The 20,404-nt window shown below is 39.0% G+C and overlaps 1 protein-coding gene across 3 annotated transcripts; it reads right to left on the bottom strand.

Moving 5' to 3' along the window:
- Nucleotides 1–22: 22 nt before the first annotated feature.
- czib (CXXC motif containing zinc binding protein) lies at nt 23–18,840 on the bottom strand. Of its 3 annotated transcripts, none has more exons than XM_063064234.1 (8): nt 18,774–18,840; nt 18,608–18,691; nt 17,278–17,334; nt 16,222–16,303; nt 7,314–7,345; nt 7,049–7,126; nt 2,991–3,056; nt 23–266 (listed from the first exon to the last, which is right to left on the bottom strand). In XM_063064234.1, the coding sequence occupies exons 1-8, from the start codon at nt 18,777–18,779 to the stop codon at nt 189–191; spliced, it is 483 nt and encodes a 160-aa protein (XP_062920304.1). In that variant the 5' UTR covers nt 18,780–18,840; the 3' UTR covers nt 23–188. The 3 variants fall into 3 exon arrangements, with proteins under 3 accessions (XP_062920304.1, XP_062920305.1, XP_062920306.1); XM_063064235.1 differs by having other exon boundaries at nt 18,652–18,691; nt 18,774–18,808; XM_063064236.1 differs by lacking the exon at nt 17,278–17,334 and having other exon boundaries at nt 18,774–18,811.
- Between the last annotated feature and the right edge of the window lie 1,564 nt (nt 18,841–20,404).

Below are 20,404 nucleotides of genomic sequence, written 5' to 3'. Positions count from 1 at the left end.
TAAGAATAAAAAAAATCTCAAATAACGGTTAGTCTTGGTAATTTTAATATAAACAATTGTTTGACCGTGATACATGATGCAACTCCATTGCAATGACAAACAAATCGCACGTGGGAAGGAGCTGTTTAGCTGATCCTGGGACTTGTCCATTTAAGTAGAAGGGCGTCAAATATCAGTTGCAGTGAAATTCATATCTTAACAAACTTGTGAGTAACATCATAGATTCCCACTGACTCTTGGATTTTCTCATCATAATCATTCCAGTCCTAAACAAAAGGAAAACATTACATTAGCATTTGTAGAGTAAGTTATTGCACTTCGGCTCCACTTTACCAGTGACAACACCTCTCATATAGCAGAAGGTTCTGAGTCCTTTGCTTGGTGGCCATCTCCAGAAATCCTTGTAACAGTTTTGTTTCTGCATTAAAATTAAGAATTGAATGTTTGTTTTGTTAATTTTTCTACTGCTAAACAACCAAAAACCATGTTAGAACAAGGCAACAGCTTGACAAGGATAGGCACACTAAAATCATACTAGTTGGGAGCTTGTCTTCACTGATATCATTACTGAAAAACAGTGAACTAAATGCAACCAAAGAACACTGTAGTGTATTCAGAGCATTCACTCCAAAATATCCCAGGGTATTTTGGCAAAATTAGTTCTGAGGAACTGTTTAACAAAATATTAATAACTCCCAATAGCTTTTAGGACAGAAGGTCAGTTGGTTTTCAGTATTACCATTGAAACTTATGTGGATGCAATAGTTTTTCCTTCTTGGAATTCTGGAAAATTAATACTAAATTGGTTAAGAAGGGTGTACTAAGAGCTCTTATCTGATTCATTCAAAGGTGAGTTTGTTGAAAGTCTCACTGATTTGAGTTTAAACATCAGCAATGTGCAATTTATTTTCTGTTTCAGTACAAAGAAACACAAAATTCATGGACCTGTATTAGAACCATCTTCATTTTCCAGAATTCAAATAGGAATGATATACTGCTTGGTGTTCCTCAACTCATATGGTTGAGCAATGAAGCGAGTTTGCTTTAAGATAGCAATGAAAAATATAGAAAATACACAGGCAGCACCTGTCAATAAATAAACATTGTTTCAGGTGAAATGTTTTCACCCAGAACAGTTCTAATAAAAATTCACTGTTCTGAAATGTTATTCTTTCCATCATTTGATTTTTTTGCTTTTGTAGTGGTCAGGTTAAAGAATTATTAATAACTGGTAGTTTTTGCCTTTCCTTATTTAAATAAATTGCTTCCAAGTATCAATTTACATTTAACTGAGTTTAAATGACTGATGACTTTGGTTCTATGTTATTTCAAAAGTTTGAGCAAAAGTGTGAGAATTTCAGAATTAGGTTTATTATCACTGGCATCTGACGTGAAATTAGTTAACTTAGCAGCAGCTGTTCAATGCAATACATAGAAGAAAAAATAGTAAGTAAATCTTATTCAGTATACTTTATACAGTATACAGATATTGAACAGATTAAAAATTGTGCAAAAAAATACATATTTTTTTAAAAAATGAGGTAGTGTCCAAGGGTTCAATGTCCATTTAGGAATCGGATGGCAGAGGGGAAGAAGCTGTTCCTAAATTGCTGAGTGTGTTCCTTCAGGCTTCTGTATCTCCTACCTGATGTAACAGTGAGAAAAGGGCATGCCCTGGGTGCTGGAGGTCCTTAATAAAGGACACTGCCTTCCTGAGACACTGCTCCTTGAAGATGTCCTGGGTGCTTTGTAGCTTAGTACCCAAGATGGAGCTGACTAGATTTACAACCCTCTGCAGCTTCTTTCCATTCTGTGCAGTAGCAGTGATGCAGCCTATCAGAATGCTCTCCATCGTACATCTACAAAAGTTTTTGAATGTATTTGTTGACATACCAAATCTCTTCAAACTCCTAATAAAGTATCACCACTGTCTTGCCTTCTGTATAACTGCATCAATATGTTGGGAGCAGGTTAGATCCTGAGAGATCTTGACACCCAGGAACTTGAAACTGCTCACTCTCTCCACATCTGATCCCGCTGAGGATTGGTAATGTGTTCCTTCATCTTACCCTTCCTGAAGTCCACAATCAGCTCTTTTGCCTTACTCACATTGAGTGGTAGGTTGTTGCTCCAGCACCATTCCACTAGTTGGCATATCTCACTCCTGTACGCCTTCTCGTCACCACCTGAGATTCTATCAACAATGGTTGTATCGTCAGCAGATTTATAGATGGTATTTGAGCTATGCCTAGCCACACAGTCATGGGTTTAGAGAGAGTAGAGCAGTGGGCTAAGCACACACCTGAGGTGCACCAGTGATAATCGTCAGTGAGGAGGAGATATTATCACCAATCCGCAGAGACTGTGGTTTTCCGGTTAGGAAGTCGAGGATCCAATTGCTGAGGGAGGTACAGAGGCCCAGGTTCTGCAACTTATCAATCAGGATTGTGGGAATGATGGTATTAAATGCTGAGCTATAGTTGATGAACAGCGTCCTGACATAAGTGTTTGTGTTGTTCAAGTGGTCTAAAGCTGCGTGGACAGCCATTGAGATTGCATCTGCCATTGACCTATTATAGGTTATATATATTTTTTTATATATATAAAATATATATGATAGGCAAATTGCAATGGGTCCAGGTCCTTGCTGGGGCAGGAGTTCGGTCTAGTCATGACCAACCTCAAAGCATTTCATACCTCATCACCACAAGGTTGGCATAGGCCTCATTGGATAATTATTCTTTACTAGCTGATTGTCACAGTTGAGATAGTACAAATACACTTATGATTAATTGGACTAACTGACAGAAATGAGTGTCTATTTTTAATCTTTGATTTTAATTATATTTGGAGATTTAAAAGAGGAAAAAAATAACATGTTAATGTTATTTTCACTTCTGAACCTAATTTGACATTAGGTGTTACAACAATTCAGATCACTACACAGTCCCACTGCAGTCTAGTTATGACCCCTCTGAATGCAAGCTCACCTTTTCTAGCAGATTAATTTCATCAAATTGTGTTCCAGACTCTGTTCCTTCTGCAGTAAATCCAGCCTAGATCCAGAAAATACCACAACAAAAACTTGTTTAAAAATTCAGTTATTTCATGGATATCATTTTGCAGTCCACAGCACCAACTATTCTTAGTTCCATTTGCACAAAAGCAGCAGTGGGATCTTGTGATGGGATGTGATTACCAAGGTTTTTATTATTGTTCTCTAAAAGGGATCTATGTGAACAAAACAAACAACTAAGTCTTAAAATAATTCCTAGTGAAATATCAATACCCAGCACTAAATCTAGAGTGGCAAAACAATTAATTTTTTAAAAATGACAAGTCATAAATTTTGCCAGTCCTTCATTAAGAAATCCAGGATCTGTGAAAAGAGCAACAATCAACGTGTCAAAGACTTCACCAGAAATGTCAAAGTGAGAAAACCAGGTAATATGAATTTCAGATGGAGTGGGTGGACAGAGGGGGTTGAGTAGGATGAATTGCCACCTTCAACCAGATTCTAATACCAGATAGTTCTTTCCCTCCCCTTTCAGAATTCCAAAGAAATTGTTCCTTCTGTAATTGCCTAGTTTTCTCTCCACCAATCATGGTAATTTTACAACCATCTAAACTCCCTTCAGCAATCAAGTACTGGTTGTGGTGGAGTACAGTTCCAAGTTTAGGACACCTCACAGCACTTATGACTGGCCTACTTTGGGCTGCTAAACTAGTTCTGAATCTATCACAATTAGCAGAATGGCACTGCAATGTAAAACAGTATTTTTTAATCTGCAGTTAAGACAATATTTTGGTATCACTAGGTCAATGTAGTTAGTAGTCATGCTTACCTGTACCATTATGCACTGTATACACAGTTGCAAGAAAAATTCTGTGAACCTTTTGCAATTACCTGGTTTTGTGCATTAATTACTCATAAAATGTGGTCTGATCTTCAACTAAGTCACAATAACAGAGAAACACAATCTGCCTAAACTAATAACACACAAACAATTGTACTTTTCATGTCTTTATTGAACACATTGTTTAATCATTCACAGTCCAAGCTCGGAGAAGTATGTGAACTCGTTCATTTAATAACTGGTAGAACCTCTTTTACCAGCAATAACCTCCACCAAACTTTTCCTGTAGCTGCTGATCAGACTTGCACAATAACAAGGAGGAATTTTAAGACTATTCCTCCATACAAAACTTTCAGTTCATCAATATTTCTGGAACGCCTTACTTGAACAACCCTCTTCAGATCATGGCACAGCATCTCAATTGAGTTAAGGTCTGGACTCTGACTAGGCCATTCTAAAACACAATTTTTTTTTACTGTTTTGAACGATCTGTTGTTGATTTACTCTTGTCTTTCAGATCGTCGTCTTGTTGCATCATCCAACCTCAATTAAGCTTCGGTGACAGACCACCACTGACATTCTTCTGTAAAATGTCTTGATACATATTTTGAATTCATAGTTCCCTCAACAATTGCAAGCTGTCCAGGCCCTAAGGCAGCACAGCAACCCCAAACCATGATGTTCCTTCCAGCATGCTTCACAGTTGGGATGAGGTTTTGTGTTGGTGTGCAGTGCCCTTTTCCCTCCAAACATAGTGATGTGCATTTCTGCCAGAAAGTTCAACTTTTGTCTCAACTGTTCACAGAACGTTGTCCCAGAGGCATTGTGGAACATTCAAGTCTTTTGCAAACTTGAGACAAGCAGCAATTTTTTTTTTTGGAGAGCAGTAGTTTCCTCCTCCTCCTCATCCTCAATCGTGTCCTTCTATGAACACCATTCTTGTTCAGTGTTTTTCTTATAGTGGACGTATGAACAGAGACTAGCAAGTTCTAGAGATTTCTGCAGGTCTTTTGCTGTTACCCTTGGGTCCTTTTTCGTCTCCTTCAGCATTGAAATGAAATGAAATGAAATACCTTTATTGTCATTTCATAGTACAATACAGCAAAAATGAGTTTGCAACTGTTGTACTCAATGCTATAAAACAACAAATAAATAAACAATAAATAAAATCAAGTAACCAGCCAGTACAAGCAATGTCCAGCTGTACAAAAGCGCAACTCACATGCATAACAGTCATAAAAGCAGTATTGAAAGTAGCGGTGGGGGAACATGTTGCGTCCTTTTCAGGGCGGTTAGTCCACCTTTGGTCCCCACCTGGCACTCAGCTCTCACCTGTGGCTCCCCATAGCTGTTTGCATGCGACAGCGGCCACACCCCGGGCAACGGCTTCGACAAGCCGACTAAACCAGGTGAGGGTAGCCGACGGGTCTCAAACCCTCGGTGAGATAGGGAGTTGTCTATCCCAGCATGTGAAGACAGACTCTGGCGGATTGAGCGGACGAGACCTATGGAAGGTCCAACGGTCAAGAAGGCGTCTGCAAGCGTCGTGGAACGTGTAGAGCAGGACAAGACACAGAAGACGTCCTGGTCATCCACCGCGCCTAGTCCCATCTCCAGCCATCTAGAATCTTGTCTTGCCACTGGATCCAGATGGGAATTGGGAAGAGAGAGTGAGGCTGACACTGCGTAACTCTCCCTCACTTAAATCCAAATCACGCGCTAGTCTCGACACCACCATAATGGTGTCGAGGTCCTCATCGATGTCAACGATGGACGAACAACCCAACCAACCAACCATTGAAAGTAGCAATATAACAAATTTATGGATGATGCTTGATCAATTGGTTCAGAGCAATTACAGCTCTGCGGAAAAAGCTATTTTTCAGTCTGGAAGTGCGGGCATAGAAAATCTTATAACATCTGCCAGATAGAAGTTGTTCAAACAGATGATTCCATGAGTGTGTATTGTCCTTACAGATGCTTGTAGCTTTCCTTAGGCAGCATGAGCTGTAGGTGTCCTCCTGGGCTGGGATGTGTCTCGATGATCTTCTGTGCGCTAGAGACGACCTGCTGAAGTGCTTTCCTTATCAGCTGCTGTACAACTGAGATACCACACAGAGATGCAGTACGTTAAGATGCTCTCTATGGTGCAGCGGTAAAAACTCACCAGCATCTGTTCATCTGAGCACATTGTGTTCTTGGTGTGATCTTTGCAGGATACCCACTCTAGGGAAAGTAGCAACAGTACTGAATTTTCTCCATTTGTAGACAATTTCTCTTACCCTGGACTGATGGAACACTCAGGTCTTTAGAAATGCTTTTGTAGCCTTTTACAGCTACATGCTTCTCTATAATTCTTCTAAGGTCCTCTGAAAGTTATTTTGATCAAGGCATGGTGCACATAAAGAGACCTTGCTTGAGAAGTGCAGGCTCTGTCAGTAACCTGACTTTATGTGTCTTAATAAAGGGCACCTCTACAACCCACACCACCAGTTTGAACTCATTGATTGGAACACTTGACTCCAAACAGCTCTTGTAGAAGGCATTACCCCAGAAGTTCACATACTTTTTTGAACTTAGACTGTGATTGTTTAAATGATGTACTCAGTATTGATGAGAAGCAGTACAATTGTTTGTGTGTTATTAGTTCAGGCAGATTGTCTTTGTCTATAATTGTGCCTAAGTTGAATATCACAACACATTTTATGAGTAATGCAGAAGACCAGGTAAAATGCAACAGGTTTTCAAACTTTCTTGCAACTATACGTATCTACAAATGAATTGGCAGATTGCAAGATCAAGTGGCTACTTCTCAAATGTTGAATTCCTTGCATCTGCTGCAAGCCTATAGCTCAACAACATTGGTGGCAAATTGAAGTTTGAATTGCGTAGTTTTAAATTGTAGCAGATGGTCAGAAAGCATTACTTCCCTGGATACTGGATTAAGAGAGAGCACAGAAAATGGATGATAAGCAAATGAGTAAATAGAAGTCAGGACAGCAAGGGGAAATGACAAATTCAAAGTTATGTGTAGGCATATGAATAGGAGAGCTTATATACAGGAATGGTTTGGAGAAAATGAGTGTAGTGAAATCAGAGGAAAAGGGTCAAACAAACTGACTATGAACCTGAGAATATCTCTGTCAGTTGGTTTAGGGAATCTAGCATATTATAGTAAGGTTTTTCTTTACCTGTGGCTGAAAATCAACTGGTTCCAATCCTCGACATTCGAATTGTACAATTGTCTTAAACTTTTCACTGTCTTCAGCCTTTTGTATAAAATTACAACCTGATTAACGCTGTATTTATAAAATAATTCTCTATGCAAATACATACAAGCAGAAGCATAATTCAATAGTTGTTTCACGAAGAACAAAAGATACATGTTTTGCTTGAACATAAATAAGCTACAACATAGTTTCAGAAAACCATATGTATAGTCAAAGGCCCACTTACATTATATGGGTTGATGGTATCCTTCAGAATATCTAAGAAACAAATTGACAATTTAAAACAAAATGAAATTTTAGATTGTTGCAGTAGATAATCTGCACATTAAAACACTTAATAGCTATACTATAGGTTCTAAATATCACAGGACAAATGCTGGTAATTCTGCTCAGATTTGCAAATGGTGAACCAACAAATATAAAAAATGTATTTTTTGCTTTTAGATCAGGATAATTGTTTTAACTTTACAAAAAATTATTATTAGAAGCTTCAAGAATAGATTTTAATGGACAATAATATCCCAATTCATAATTGCAAAATCTACATGAGCCCCACAAGACAAGAATTAGTTACAAGGCCTAAACAAGACTCTTCTTGGTTATCATTTCTGAATATTGGATATAACTATAGAAATCAGTAACTTGCCAAACAAAACACTGATCTACTTACAAATTAGCAAAAGTAGTAATAAGCTGTCTGAAACAAATAATGATCATCTCAAAACATTAAAAAACCTCTTTCCCAGAAAATTTAAAAATTTCAGATATCACCTTTATGACCGAATTTGCCAACTTCAGCTACTGGGGTATAATGCTTTCAAATAACTCTAGTCACATTAATGAATCGTGAGACATTAAACTAAATTTATGTGGCACCTTCTATGCATAAAATTCACTCAATGGCCACTTTATTAGGCACGGCTAGTCATTAATGCAAATATCTAATCAGCCAATCTTGTGGCAACAACTCAATGCAAAGTTGCTGTTCAGACCAAACATCAGAATGGGGAAGAAATGTGATCTAAGTGATTTTGACTGTGGAATGATTATTGGTCCCAGATGGGGTGGTCTGCAGATCTCTTGAAATTTTCACACACAACAGCTCTAGAGTTTACAGAGAATGGTGCAAAAAACACAGAAGACAATTTCAGCAGTAGATATGTTGAAGCAGTGCATCAGAAGTGTTTTTGAAGAGGGAATATGGTATTTTATGTTCAGAAGTCATAAAGAATCCAGTTTGGATTGGAAGGTATCACTGCACAATCAAATACCACTGGATGTGTACAGAATGGTTTTTGCCTAATCAGCAACCAAACCTACAAAAGACCCAAAAGTCTCTAACTGACATCATTTAAACACTTAAATGCCAAGCTTTCAGAAAAGTTAAAATATATATTAGAATATTGCAGAGCAGTATTTTACCTTTTATGGTTTTGCTCACTGAAGAATGGTGTTAGAAATCACTTTTTTTAAAATAATACTTTTTATAAAATTTGTAATTTTTAACAAACTCGTATTTTTCCACAACGTGTGGTGGTTTGTCCCAACTTACTGGCAGAAAGTGAAATTAACCGTTTATCACCTTTCCTATTTTTCATTGGCTAAGTACAAGCATATTACTGACATGATATAATTGTGCAACTATTGATGGTTTAGTTTATCTAAGGAATTTTCCTTATCTATAAAAGTGATGGATTTTTCAGAGGCACCATCATTTTTCCTCTGCCGTTCATTTAACTCTTAGCATTGTTTCTCAGTTCTGTGATGGCTCTGGGCCTGTACTCGCTGGAATTTAGATGAATGAGGACAATCTCATTGAAACCTTTCGAATGTTGAAGGGCCTGTACAACAGATGTGGATAGGATGGCACGGACTTGGGATAGAGGGACGTCCATTTAAAACAAAGATGCAGAGAAATTTCTTTAGCCAGAAGGTGGTGAATTCGTGGAATTTGTTACCACAGGCAACTGTGGAGGCCAGGTTCTTTAGATTATGAAGATACGCAGTCCTTTTTTATTGTCATTTAGTAATGCATGCATTAAGTGTATTTAATTTGGAGATTGATAGGATCCTGATTGGCCACGGTATCAAAGATTGTGGGCAGAAGGCCGGAGAGTGGGGCTGAGGAGGGGAAGAAAGGATCAGCCATGATTGAATGGCGGAGTAGACTCGATGGACCAAATGGCCTATGTCTTATGGTCTTTATTTAGTTTGCTTAGTATTTGTATGTTTGTACTCTAAAATAAACAATCATTAGAATTAAGATTCGTCGTCATCACTGACTCCTGAAAGAAACCTAAGCATCAGAAAATAAAGAGATTCACCACCAGATATAATAATATTGAAAGCAATCCACAGGAGATTCACTACCCTAATTCTTGAGACAAGAGGATGACCAGAAAAGTTAGATCTGTATTCTTTGGAGGTCAGGAGGAGGGAAAAGGGTAGTCCTGAACATGAACATGACTTTCTTCCCGAAGTATTGCAAATCTCTTAATTATCTCCTCTGGGGTAGGAAATTTAAGAGGGAGGTAAACAAACTTTAGAAATATTAGCCATTATTACTTTGAATGGCAAGTCAGGCTTGAGGGGTCATATGTCCTATTCCTGCTCCTATTTTCACGTGTAAATAAAAACAAGCTGAGCCAAAAGAGGAGATAAAGCAGATGGCCAAATGTGTGTATAAACTGGTAGGTTTTAAGGAACATTTTACGGTTTTAAGGGAAGAGAAGTGGAATGGTAACAACAGAAGCCAAGACAGTTGAACATAACTGTCATGAGTGAAGCAATGAAAGGATGCTCAAGAAAACATAACAATACAAGAACAGGCCCTTTGGTCTGCTGAGCATAATGCCAAATTAAACTAATCCCTTCTGTCTACACATGATTTACAATCCCTGAATATTCATGCATTTATCTATAAGCCTAAATGTCACCATTGTATCTGCATCCACTACTACTACCAATCCTGACGTGCTGTTCTGGATACCTACCCTGCGTATAAATATTTGTTCAGCATATCCCCTTCAAATTCCAACCCCCCCCCCGCCTTAAAGCTATACCCTCTAGTATTTGACATTTCAATCCTGGGGGGGAGAAAATCTGACTGCATACCCTATGCCTCTCATAATTTTATAAACTTCTAACAGGTCCCCAATCAGCCTCCGATTCTCCAGAGAAAACAGCTTTAAGTGTTACCAACCTCTCGTTAAGGCTCATGACATCTATTTGAGGCAGCATCCTGATAAATATCTATCTACTCTAAAGTCTCTACATCTTTTCTGCAATGGGAGAAACTAGAGTTGCATGCAATGCTCCAAGTGTAGCCCAACAGAAATTGTATACAACTGCAACTAGAGCTCCTCACTCTTGTACTCTATGCTATGTGTATTCTTTCCCACTCTATCTACGTGATTGCTACCTTCAGGGAGGTATGAAGCTGGACCTTAAGATCCTTTCGTTCAACAATGCAGTTTGGGGTCCCGCTATTAACTATACTTGCCCCTTATATTTGGCCTCCCAAAGCGCAATGCCTCACACTTGCCCTGATTAAACCCTGTATGCCAACTGTAACTGATCTGTATTCCAGAGTAACTAAAGGCAACAAAAGTATGCCATGGAACTGGAAACAGGGAGTTCCAGACAGAATGGGTAACAAATTTGATTTGAAAACACAAACAAAAAGAGAGACCGGATATCAATCCCAATTTTTGCAGACTACCATCCGATGAATCATACCTTTTAATACCAGTGGAAATAATTATAAAAATCAGTCCTTTTTCAAGAAGTATTTTCACTTACAATTTTTTTTCAAGAATCTTAAGATTCCAAAATACCCCTGCAGCTAAGTGCAGATCATTTTAAGGAAATGGAAAAAAAAGTGATTAATGTAATGGACTAGTAATCCAGAGGCATGGATTCCAATCTCAAGACACCAGCTGGGGAACCTAAATTTATTTAATTAAAATAAATCTGGAATTAAAAGAAAATCAGTAATGGTGACCTTGAAATTATGTGATCAGTAATGCCTTGCGAAAAGTTATAGCAAGCCAAACAGTTGTACCAGATGGTCAACAAAACATAATAAAACTACAGTACCTTAAAAAATTATTCGGCCCTCACTACTTTCAAATCTTCCTGTCCCACTTTCTCAATTTAAAATATATTGAAGTAGGACTTTTTGAACTAATCTACAAAACATTTTGCATCATGTCAAATGAAAAGAAAATATTTTAAAATCTGTCAATAAATTACTGAAATTTAACCAAAACTGTAAGGCTGTAAGAGTATTCAGCCCCTTTGTAATTACTACACCAACTTTCCTTGGGTGCAATTATTACATTACCAACTCACCCAATTTGTTGATATAAAAAATTGGAGGATCACCTATTTTCAATGAATTCATAAGACCTCCCTCTGTAAGGTCCAACAGTATAATAGATTTTCGACAGACCAAACCAAAATGAAGACAAAAGAGCATTCAAGACAAATCAGGGAAATGATAATAGAAAGTACAAATCTGGGTAAGGGTACAAGACCATTTCAAAGGCACTGAACATACCTCAGAGCTCGGTGCAGATCATTGTGGAAAAAGTGGAAAAAAGAGGAAACCCACAGCCACACTGCCTAAGTCAGGCCACTTCTCTAAACTTAGTCACTGGAGAAAAATGGCACTTGTAAGAGAGGGTACTGTAATGCCAACAGTCATTCTGAGTGAGCTGCGTATGTCAGTGGCTGCAACTGGAGATGAAGTTCATGGCTCCACAATCTCTTAAGTCATTGGACAACAGACATTTATGGAAGAGTGGCAAGAAAGAAACCCTGACTAAAATAAAACAATTCTTGCCTGTAAAGGCTTTGCAAATCATCACTTAGAAGATACTGTAAATGTGTGGAAGAATGTCTTATGGTCAGATGATCATCAAATCAAAGGTCCATGGTCCTGCCATGTCCATCTGTGAATGGCACTGAACAACTGGGTTATGATGCAATTGTACAAGATATTGGTGAGGCCATATGTGGATTATTACATTCGGTTTTGGTCACCCTGTTATAGGAACTATGTGATTGACTGGAAAAAGTGTAAAAAAGAATTCCATGAGTATAGCAAAGACTTGAGGAACTGAGTTGTAGGGAGAAGTTAGATGAGGTGGGCCTTAATTCCTTAGAACAGAAAGAGGCTGAGGGGTGATCTCAGAGATAGACAATTTCATGAGAGGCATAGACAGAGTAAGCAGTCTTTTTTCCAGTGCTAGGGAATTGAAAACCAGAAGACATAATTTACAGGTTAGAGGTGAAAGGTCTAATAACCCAATGGGCAATGTTATCTTTTAATACACAGTGGACATAGATAACAAGTATAGAACCAGCTGCCAGAGTGAGTGGTTGAGACAGGTACGTTAGATATACTTTAAAGTATATGGATAGATATATGGATGACAAGAGTTTAGAAGGATCTGGGAAATGGGATTACCTGGAATATACACTTTGGTCACATAGACAGCTATGGACTGAAAGGCCTTTCTCTGTGGTGTACAGCTCTATGGCACTAAATAACTAACTTCTTCAACAAACAAGCTAGGTAAGTGACAAAAATAAGGGAGTAGTGATTGCATCCATCCTCAGCCAGATGTTTCAAAAGCTGATTCACTTCTGTCTCCTCTTCTGGTCCCCAGCGTGCAATCCAACATGGATGAAAGAAGAATTCCAAAGTTGAAATGAGACAAATTCTTTGTGATATCAAGGTGGCATTTGTTCAACTATGCTGTTAAGGAGGCCTGGTAAAACTGAAATCCCTAATTACAGCCATAATCAAATAAAAAGACTGCTGACCAGTCCCAACAAGAGAGTCTGTGATACTTGATCCCCCAAAAAGGGAATCAGACAGGGCAGGTAACTAAAGTTTGTGTTGGGGAACACTTTGCATCTAGTGATCATAATGCCATTAGTTTCAAAGTAAATATGGAAAAAGATAGGTCTAGTCCGTGGGATGAGATTCGCAACTGGAGAAAGGCCAATTGTGATGGTATCTGGAAGGATATGGCCCAAGTGTGGTTTGGGACAGGCTGCTTTCTGGCAAAGGTGTACTTGGGAAATTGGAACAAAATTTTGAGAGTACAAAGCTTGTATGTGCCCTTCAAAATAAAGGAAAAAATAACAGGTTTAGGGAACCCTAGTTTTCAAGAGATACTGAGTTCTCGCTTGAGGAAAAAAAAGGTGCATAGCAGGTACAGGCAGGCAGGAACAAATGAAGTACTCATGGAGTATAAGTAGTGCAAGAGAACACTTAAGGAATAAGAAGGGCTACAAAAAGGCACAAGGTTGCCCTAGCAGACAAGATAATGGAGATATGTTAAGAGCAAAAGGTTTGAAAGGGACAAAATTGGTCCTTTGGAAGATCAGAATGGTAATCTATGCCATCTAGTCAAGTTTATTGTTATTCAACTATATACATGTATATAGAAATGAGACAATGTTTCTCCAAACCGGGGTGTAAGGCACAGTAGTACACATATCACACAATAACTTAAGAAGGTAAAGATAAAATCTACAGATGAATCACACATAAATAACAAACTAAAGTGCATTAATATTAAATATTCTAAGGTATAGAACAGATTAACCAGTGAGACCAAATACGATGCGGCAGGGAGCTCAGAAGCCTAATGGCCTGGGGGAAGAAACTTCCTCATCCTGACCGTTCTTATTTTTATGCATCATAGTCTGCTGCCTTATGGTAGAAAGTCAAAGAGGATGCTATATAATACTAAGGGCCCTGCAAGGTATGCAGCGCTCCTGAAAAATGTCCCCGATGGATGGCAGGGTACCCCCATGATCCACTCAGCTGCTCTCACAGTCTCTGTGGGGACTTCTGGTCCAACGCATGGAGCCAAAAGATATAGGGTACATCTTAAATGGATTTTTTGCATCTGTATTTACTCAGGAGATGAACACAGAATCTACAGAAGTGAGGCAAAGCAACAGTGAGGTCATAGACCCTATACAGATTTCAGAAGAGGTGGTGTTTGCTGTATTGAGGCAAATTAGGGTGGATAAATCCTCAGGTCCTGACAAGATGTTCCCTTGGATCCTGTGGAAGGCAAGTGCATAAATTGCAGGGCCCTAGCAGAGATATTTAAATTACAGTACAAGCAACAGTTGAGGTACCAGAGGATTGGAGGACAGCTAATGTTGTTCCACTGTTTAAGAATGGCTCTAAAAGCAAACCAGGAATTTATAGGCTGGTGAGCCTGACATTAGTAGTGGAAAAGTTAAGGGAACAGTATTGGGATAGACATGGACTGATAGACAAGGATAGTCAGCATGGTTTTGTGCATGGTAGGTTGTGTCTAACCAATCTTATAGAGTTTTTCGAGGAAGTTACGAGAAAGTTTGTGAAGGTAAGGCAGTGGATGTTGTCTGCATGGACTTTAGCAAGGCATTTGACAAAGTCCTCCATAGAAGGTTAGTTAAGAAGGTTCCGTTGCTTGGCATTCAAGATGAGGTAGTAGACTGGGTTACATATTGTCTTTGTGACAGAAGCAGAGACTGGTAATACATGGTTGCCTCTCTGATTGAAGGCCTGTGACTAGTGGTGTGCTGCAGGGATCAGTGCAGGGTCCATCATTGTTTGTCATCTGGATGATAATGTGGTTAAGTAGATCAGCAAATCTGCAGATGACACCAAGGCTGGTGGTGTAGTTGACAGTGAGGAAGGCTATCAGAGCTTGGAGTAGGATCTGGACCAGCTGGAGAAATGGCAGATGGAACTTAATGCAAGGTGTTGCACTTCGGTAAAACCAACCAGAGTAGGTCTTACACTGTGAATGGTAGTCACTGAGGTGTGCCGTACGACAAAGAGATCTGAGAATACAAGTCCATAATTCATTGAAAGTGCCATCATAGGTAGGTAGATCATAAAAAAAAATTTTGGCACATTGGCCCACACAAATCAAAGTATTGAGTACAGGAGATGGGATGTTCTGTTGAAGTTGTACAAGACATTGCTGATGCCTAATTTGGAGTATTGTGTGCAGTTTTGGTCACCTACCTACAGGAAGGATGTAAATAAGATTGTAAAAGTACAGAGAAAGTTTTCAAGGATGTTGCCTGGACCACAGGACCGGAGTTAAAAGGAAAGATTGAATAGGTTTGGACTTTATTCCTTAGAACATAGAAGATTGAGGGGAGATTTGACAGAGCTATACAAAATTATGAGAGGTATAAATAGGGTAAATGCAAGCAGGCTTTTTCAACTGAGGTTAGGTGGGACTACAACTAGAGGTCACAGGTTAAGGAAGAAAGTTTAAGGGGAACATGAGGGGAAGCTTCTTCATTCAAAAGGTTGTGAGAGTGTGATTGATAGATAGACAGACAGACAGACATACTTTATTAATCCCGAGGGAAATAGGGTTTCGTTACAGTTGCACCAACCTAGAATAGAGTATAAATGCAGCAAGATAAAACCATAAATAATTAAATAATAATATGTAAATTATGCCAGATGGAAATAAGTCCAGGACCAGCCTATTGGCTCAGGGTGTCTGACCCTCCAAGGGTGGAGTTGTAAAGTTTGATGGCCACAGGCAGGAATGACTTCCTATGACGCTCAGTGCTGCATCTCGGTGGAATGAGTGGGTTGAGCTACCAGCACAAGCGGTGCATGCCAGCTTGATTTCAACATTTAAGAGAAGTTTCGATAGGTATGTGGATGGCAGGGGAATGGAGGGCTATGGAACTAGGGACTTCAAGTGTTTCAGCACAGACTAGATGGGCTGAAGGGCCTGTTTCTGTACTTTTCTATGACATTGTTTTGCAAAGCAAACATATTGAACTTAAGAATTTTCACAGCAACTACAGAACTTATTTTGTGCTAATATGTGGCATAAACAATTTTAATCCTTTTTCCTATGTTTTTGTAAAGAAATTAATATGTATGGCATTTAGACCAAAAGCACTCAAACAAAAATAAATATTTGGACTTTGATATGTATTTACAAAATATCAAAAACTCTTGTCATTAGTAGAATAAATATTATTTTAATCAATATATAATTTATATTCAGAAGAATTGAAAAGGGCAGTGTAATTCAAGCACTGGTTTTGGAATTTTATTTCTTCCATCTTTTACCTACCAATAGAGTTCTCTCTTGAGCACAACTTGCACTTTTGTATCATATTGGCACTTCCTCTCCCACCTTTGAGTGGGGCACTGTTCTGTACAAAACAACAACTTGCATTTATGCAGGAACCTTTTAAAATAGGAGATACTTTAATACGTTTTTAAAAATACAACAGTACTGAAAAGATTGATAACCAGGGTGTCTACAAGGAAAACAGAGAACCAATGCATTTGGATATCATAACCTAATAGCGATATCAAACCTCGACTGGAGAATATATCATTGAGGGGTTGCACAAACATGATGAAGAGGGAAAGGTCAGCGTCAGAGCTCAAGAAAAAGTTATTATGAAACTCGAAGTAATAATTAATTATTAATTGCTTGTAATACATTGACTTAGCTTGAAGGAGAAATTGATTCAGGTATTGATGTTCCACAGAGCTTCAAGCAGGTGATGACACTAGCAAGTTTTTGTGGAAAGGTCAAAGGCTTATGAAAGAACATCATCCTTGTCAAACACATTGTAGTCTGTGCCATATGCCAAATAGTTACGTTAATGGAAACATTCAAAGTGTACATTTTGGAACTGCTAGAATTAGAAGTTTGGCAGAGGAAATGAATAACTAATTGCTTCATTTAATGTAGGAGAGTTATAGAAAGGGGCTCAATGTTAAAGAGACAGCAACTGTATCCTTAAAGACAAATGAGATTGTTCAAGTAAGAGTGGTAAGAAAGAATTGTGCAAGTTAGACACACGTGGGTACTGAGAGAGCAAGAGGAAGAATACATAGGGGTGATGGTACCAATATGAATGTTGGAAATAAAGAGACCCATAAAATCATCACTGGAGATGAAGACAATTGGATCTGGGAAAATGATTAGTAAATTTTATTCATACACTGATTGGAGCATGGCTGAGAATATGTAAACTAACTGAAGTTAGAACATCAGGTTAGCACTTCATGTAGAAATTTGACCAATTATTACCTTGCAACGATAAAATCAGTGAAGGTATTTTATTTCAATAATCAAAGGGAATGAATAAAAGATGTGCAAAATACAACTCACCATTAACGTGACATACTGCCATTTTTCAGAAACATCACCACAATTCTGACATTTCAACTATTGTAAGAGCATACAGATATTAATTATTGACTATTTATAATTGTGCAATATAATTCAGTGAATTATAGTACATTCATAAATGTTAACATCATGTTTGTGATTAATTGGAGTTTTGCCTGAAGAACTATGTATCCTTTTCAAACACCATTGTGGAAGCATTATCACTTCAACAATTCCAGTAGTTTATAAGGAAAAACCACAACCGAGAGACACTGGAGAAGAGCATCATTCAGTAACTAAGCTTCCCCAATTCAGAATGGCAGACACAACTGGGGAGCAGGGGAGAAAACAGGGGTAGGAAGAGAAACATAGGGTCATTTAATAAAAACCGAGCTCCTCCACAGCAATAGCAGAGAAATACAAACATAGAAGAATATCTTACATGGGTGGTGATGGAGGGGTGTTGGGTAGTCATTGCACTAAAACCCAGGTATGGACATGTAGCAGTGCCGATGCTATGATGTTGTCAGAAACTGCTCTATCTAATCACTGAACTACAGTTATAGGACAGTTTCAAGTCTGGGACTTAAGGGATTGTAGATGTGACATAACAGTAATTGGCTGTTCTCTTAAACTAACTGGGCCGCCTTTAGGTCCAAACCTTTTGTACAAATGGTCACAGTCACACAGTTGTGGAGCTTGATCACTATCTTACAATACAGTTCTTTCCTCAACTCAGCCCTCCACCCATATTAGATACAGAAGAGTGTGCGCTGGTGTCACTGGTGACCCCTACATCCTCCCCCCCCCACACACACACACAGTGTCCCAGTCACTGGGGGCCCTCAGTTCTATGCCCAGAGTATTAAGTTACTGGGGACCCTGCCCTACACCCAACAAGACACCCAGTATGTTCACAGTCCTACACCCACACAGTGTGTCCACAGTCACTGGGGACCCCTGCCCTACACCCACCCCCACAGTGAGTTCACAGTCACTGGGGATCCCTGCCCTACACTCATTCCCACATACAGTGCGTCCACAGTCACTGGGGACCCCTGCCCGACACTCATCCCCACACACAGTATGTCCACAGACCTACACTCACACACAATGTGTCCACAGTCACTGGGGACCTCTGCCATACACTCATCCCCACACACAGTAAGTCTACAGACCTATACTCACACACAATGTGTCCACAGTCACTGGGGACCTCTGCCATACACTCATCCCCACACACAGCGCATCCACAGTCACTGGGGACCCCTGCCCTATACCCACACCCTCCGTAAACATTTGCTCAGACACTCCCTTGTAGTCGCTCCACCTTCAAGAACCAGCGGAAATCTTCTCCGTCCGGCTGCAGCTTACTGATATTTTCCAAAGTCGCTTTGAACTGGAGACCAAACTTCTGCAAAAATAATCAATCTAAAATTAACCCAGTGACTAGAAATAAACCTTATGCCACTGAAACCTCCGCGGACATCACTCACCCCCATCTTTGGACTGCCATCGATTTACGGCCTGTTGGCGCAAAGTAATTGCGACAGTGCTGCCGCAGCGCCCCCTACACATCGGTGCCACCACTGCAGTCAACTGCCCAGTTATTCACCCTGGACGACCATGAGGTAGCTGTGTCATTAACTTTATTCCCACGTTTATAAGTAACCACAAGTAAAAATTCACTGCATTTTAAGAAATATTAAAAAAAACAACCGTAATTGGGCCTTCAGATGATGTTTCTTGTGATGGTATTCAATAAGACCTATGCCAGCTCTGACAACTACCTGTCCCTCGATTCGTTGATTTGAAAAAAAACTATTGCGGTATCGAATATGATTCGCAACTGTCTCAGCAGCTGTTTAGAGTAGCACTTTCCAAAGATTAATTTCCCTCTGGATAAAGAAGTTTTTTCTTTTTTTCTCCGACAGCCATCTCCTTACTATGGTTCAGTAATTGCTGAATGCAGGAATCTAAACCCGGAAAAACACGAATCCTGTATTTCCCCCCATAAAGACCCATATGAATTTTGTACATTTTAATGAGATCGTTATTATTCTTTCTTAAATTGAGTAAAGGCCTAGCGGATTTAATTTCACAAACCCACTATTGCAGGTCGATTTGGTGAAGCTCCACCGAACTCAGACCTGTACACAATATTCTAGCCAAGGCCCCTAATTTGAGCACGATTTAACTGCTCCCAATAAACACTTTTAAAGAATATACCACTTCAATGACAGCACCATGGCTTTATCCTGTAAAGCTTCTGGGGGAAACTTCTTTGCTGCATTTAAAATATTCCACATAAATGCTTGTTAAAAAGCATGATTGCTAGTGGTATCACATGAAAATTATATAGCATTGTATAGATAGAGGCAAAAAATGATATTATGGTTAAAATCAGAACAGAAATACTTCAGTTGGTGGAAATCCAAACTTAAAAAATCAGAAAATGCTCCAAACACTGAAATCTGGCAGCATCCATGAAAACCCTCCCAACTCTGCTTGCAACTTAATCTTTATATGACATATCTCTGGACCAACAAATTTACTCCCTTTCCACAAATTTTGCCTGATCTGCTGATTGTTTTCAACAATTCCTGTTTTTAAAATCCTAATGACCGGGGCAATAGACTTGAAGTGTTAGATGACCCACACCTTCCCCTATTGTTACCTACATAGCACTCGGTTTATAATAGGGTGATATTTCTTGGGTCCTTTATTCCTATACGTTCTCTATGAGATTCATTTCAAATGGACTAAGTGACACACAAGAACCAAGGTCTGAGCCCAAGTATTCAATGGTGTCGTCAAAGTTTACATCACATTTGTTATGCCTCAACTAATACAGGACTGAAATCACCTTGGCATACCTGAAGCTTCTAAAAAAAAATCCGACTTTCCACTACACCTCATAGCTATAACACTGGGTAGTTTTCAGACCTCAAGAAAATGGTCTGGTGTAATCATACATCCAAATAAACTTTTAATATAGCTACCTTCTCTTGCACATTATCCAAAAATGTGCACAAACTTCCAGAGTAAAATTTTTAAAACAAATGGGAAAATGAACCATGAAAATAATTTAACAAAGCACAGCAATTCCTCGAGTAAACATTGGGCA

This window comes from Mobula hypostoma, chromosome 12 (assembly GCF_963921235.1).
Source record: "Mobula hypostoma chromosome 12, sMobHyp1.1, whole genome shotgun sequence".
Taxonomy (NCBI): Eukaryota; Metazoa; Chordata; class Chondrichthyes; order Myliobatiformes; family Myliobatidae; genus Mobula; species Mobula hypostoma.
The sequence above is the reverse complement of the archived record's forward strand: the minus strand, read 5'-3'. Positions and strand labels throughout refer to the sequence as shown.

Excerpts from the sequence above, each read along its gene's own strand:
- czib (XM_063064234.1), bottom strand. Across the intron at positions 17,335-18,607 it reads ATTTCCGCTGGTTCTTGAAG|TTGAAATGTCAGAATTGTGG; the intron begins GTGGAGCGACTA and ends CTCTTACAATAG. Across the intron at positions 267-2,990 it reads AAATTAATCTGCTAGAAAAG|GACTGGAATGATTATGATGA; the intron begins GTGAGCTTGCAT and ends CCTTTTGTTTAG.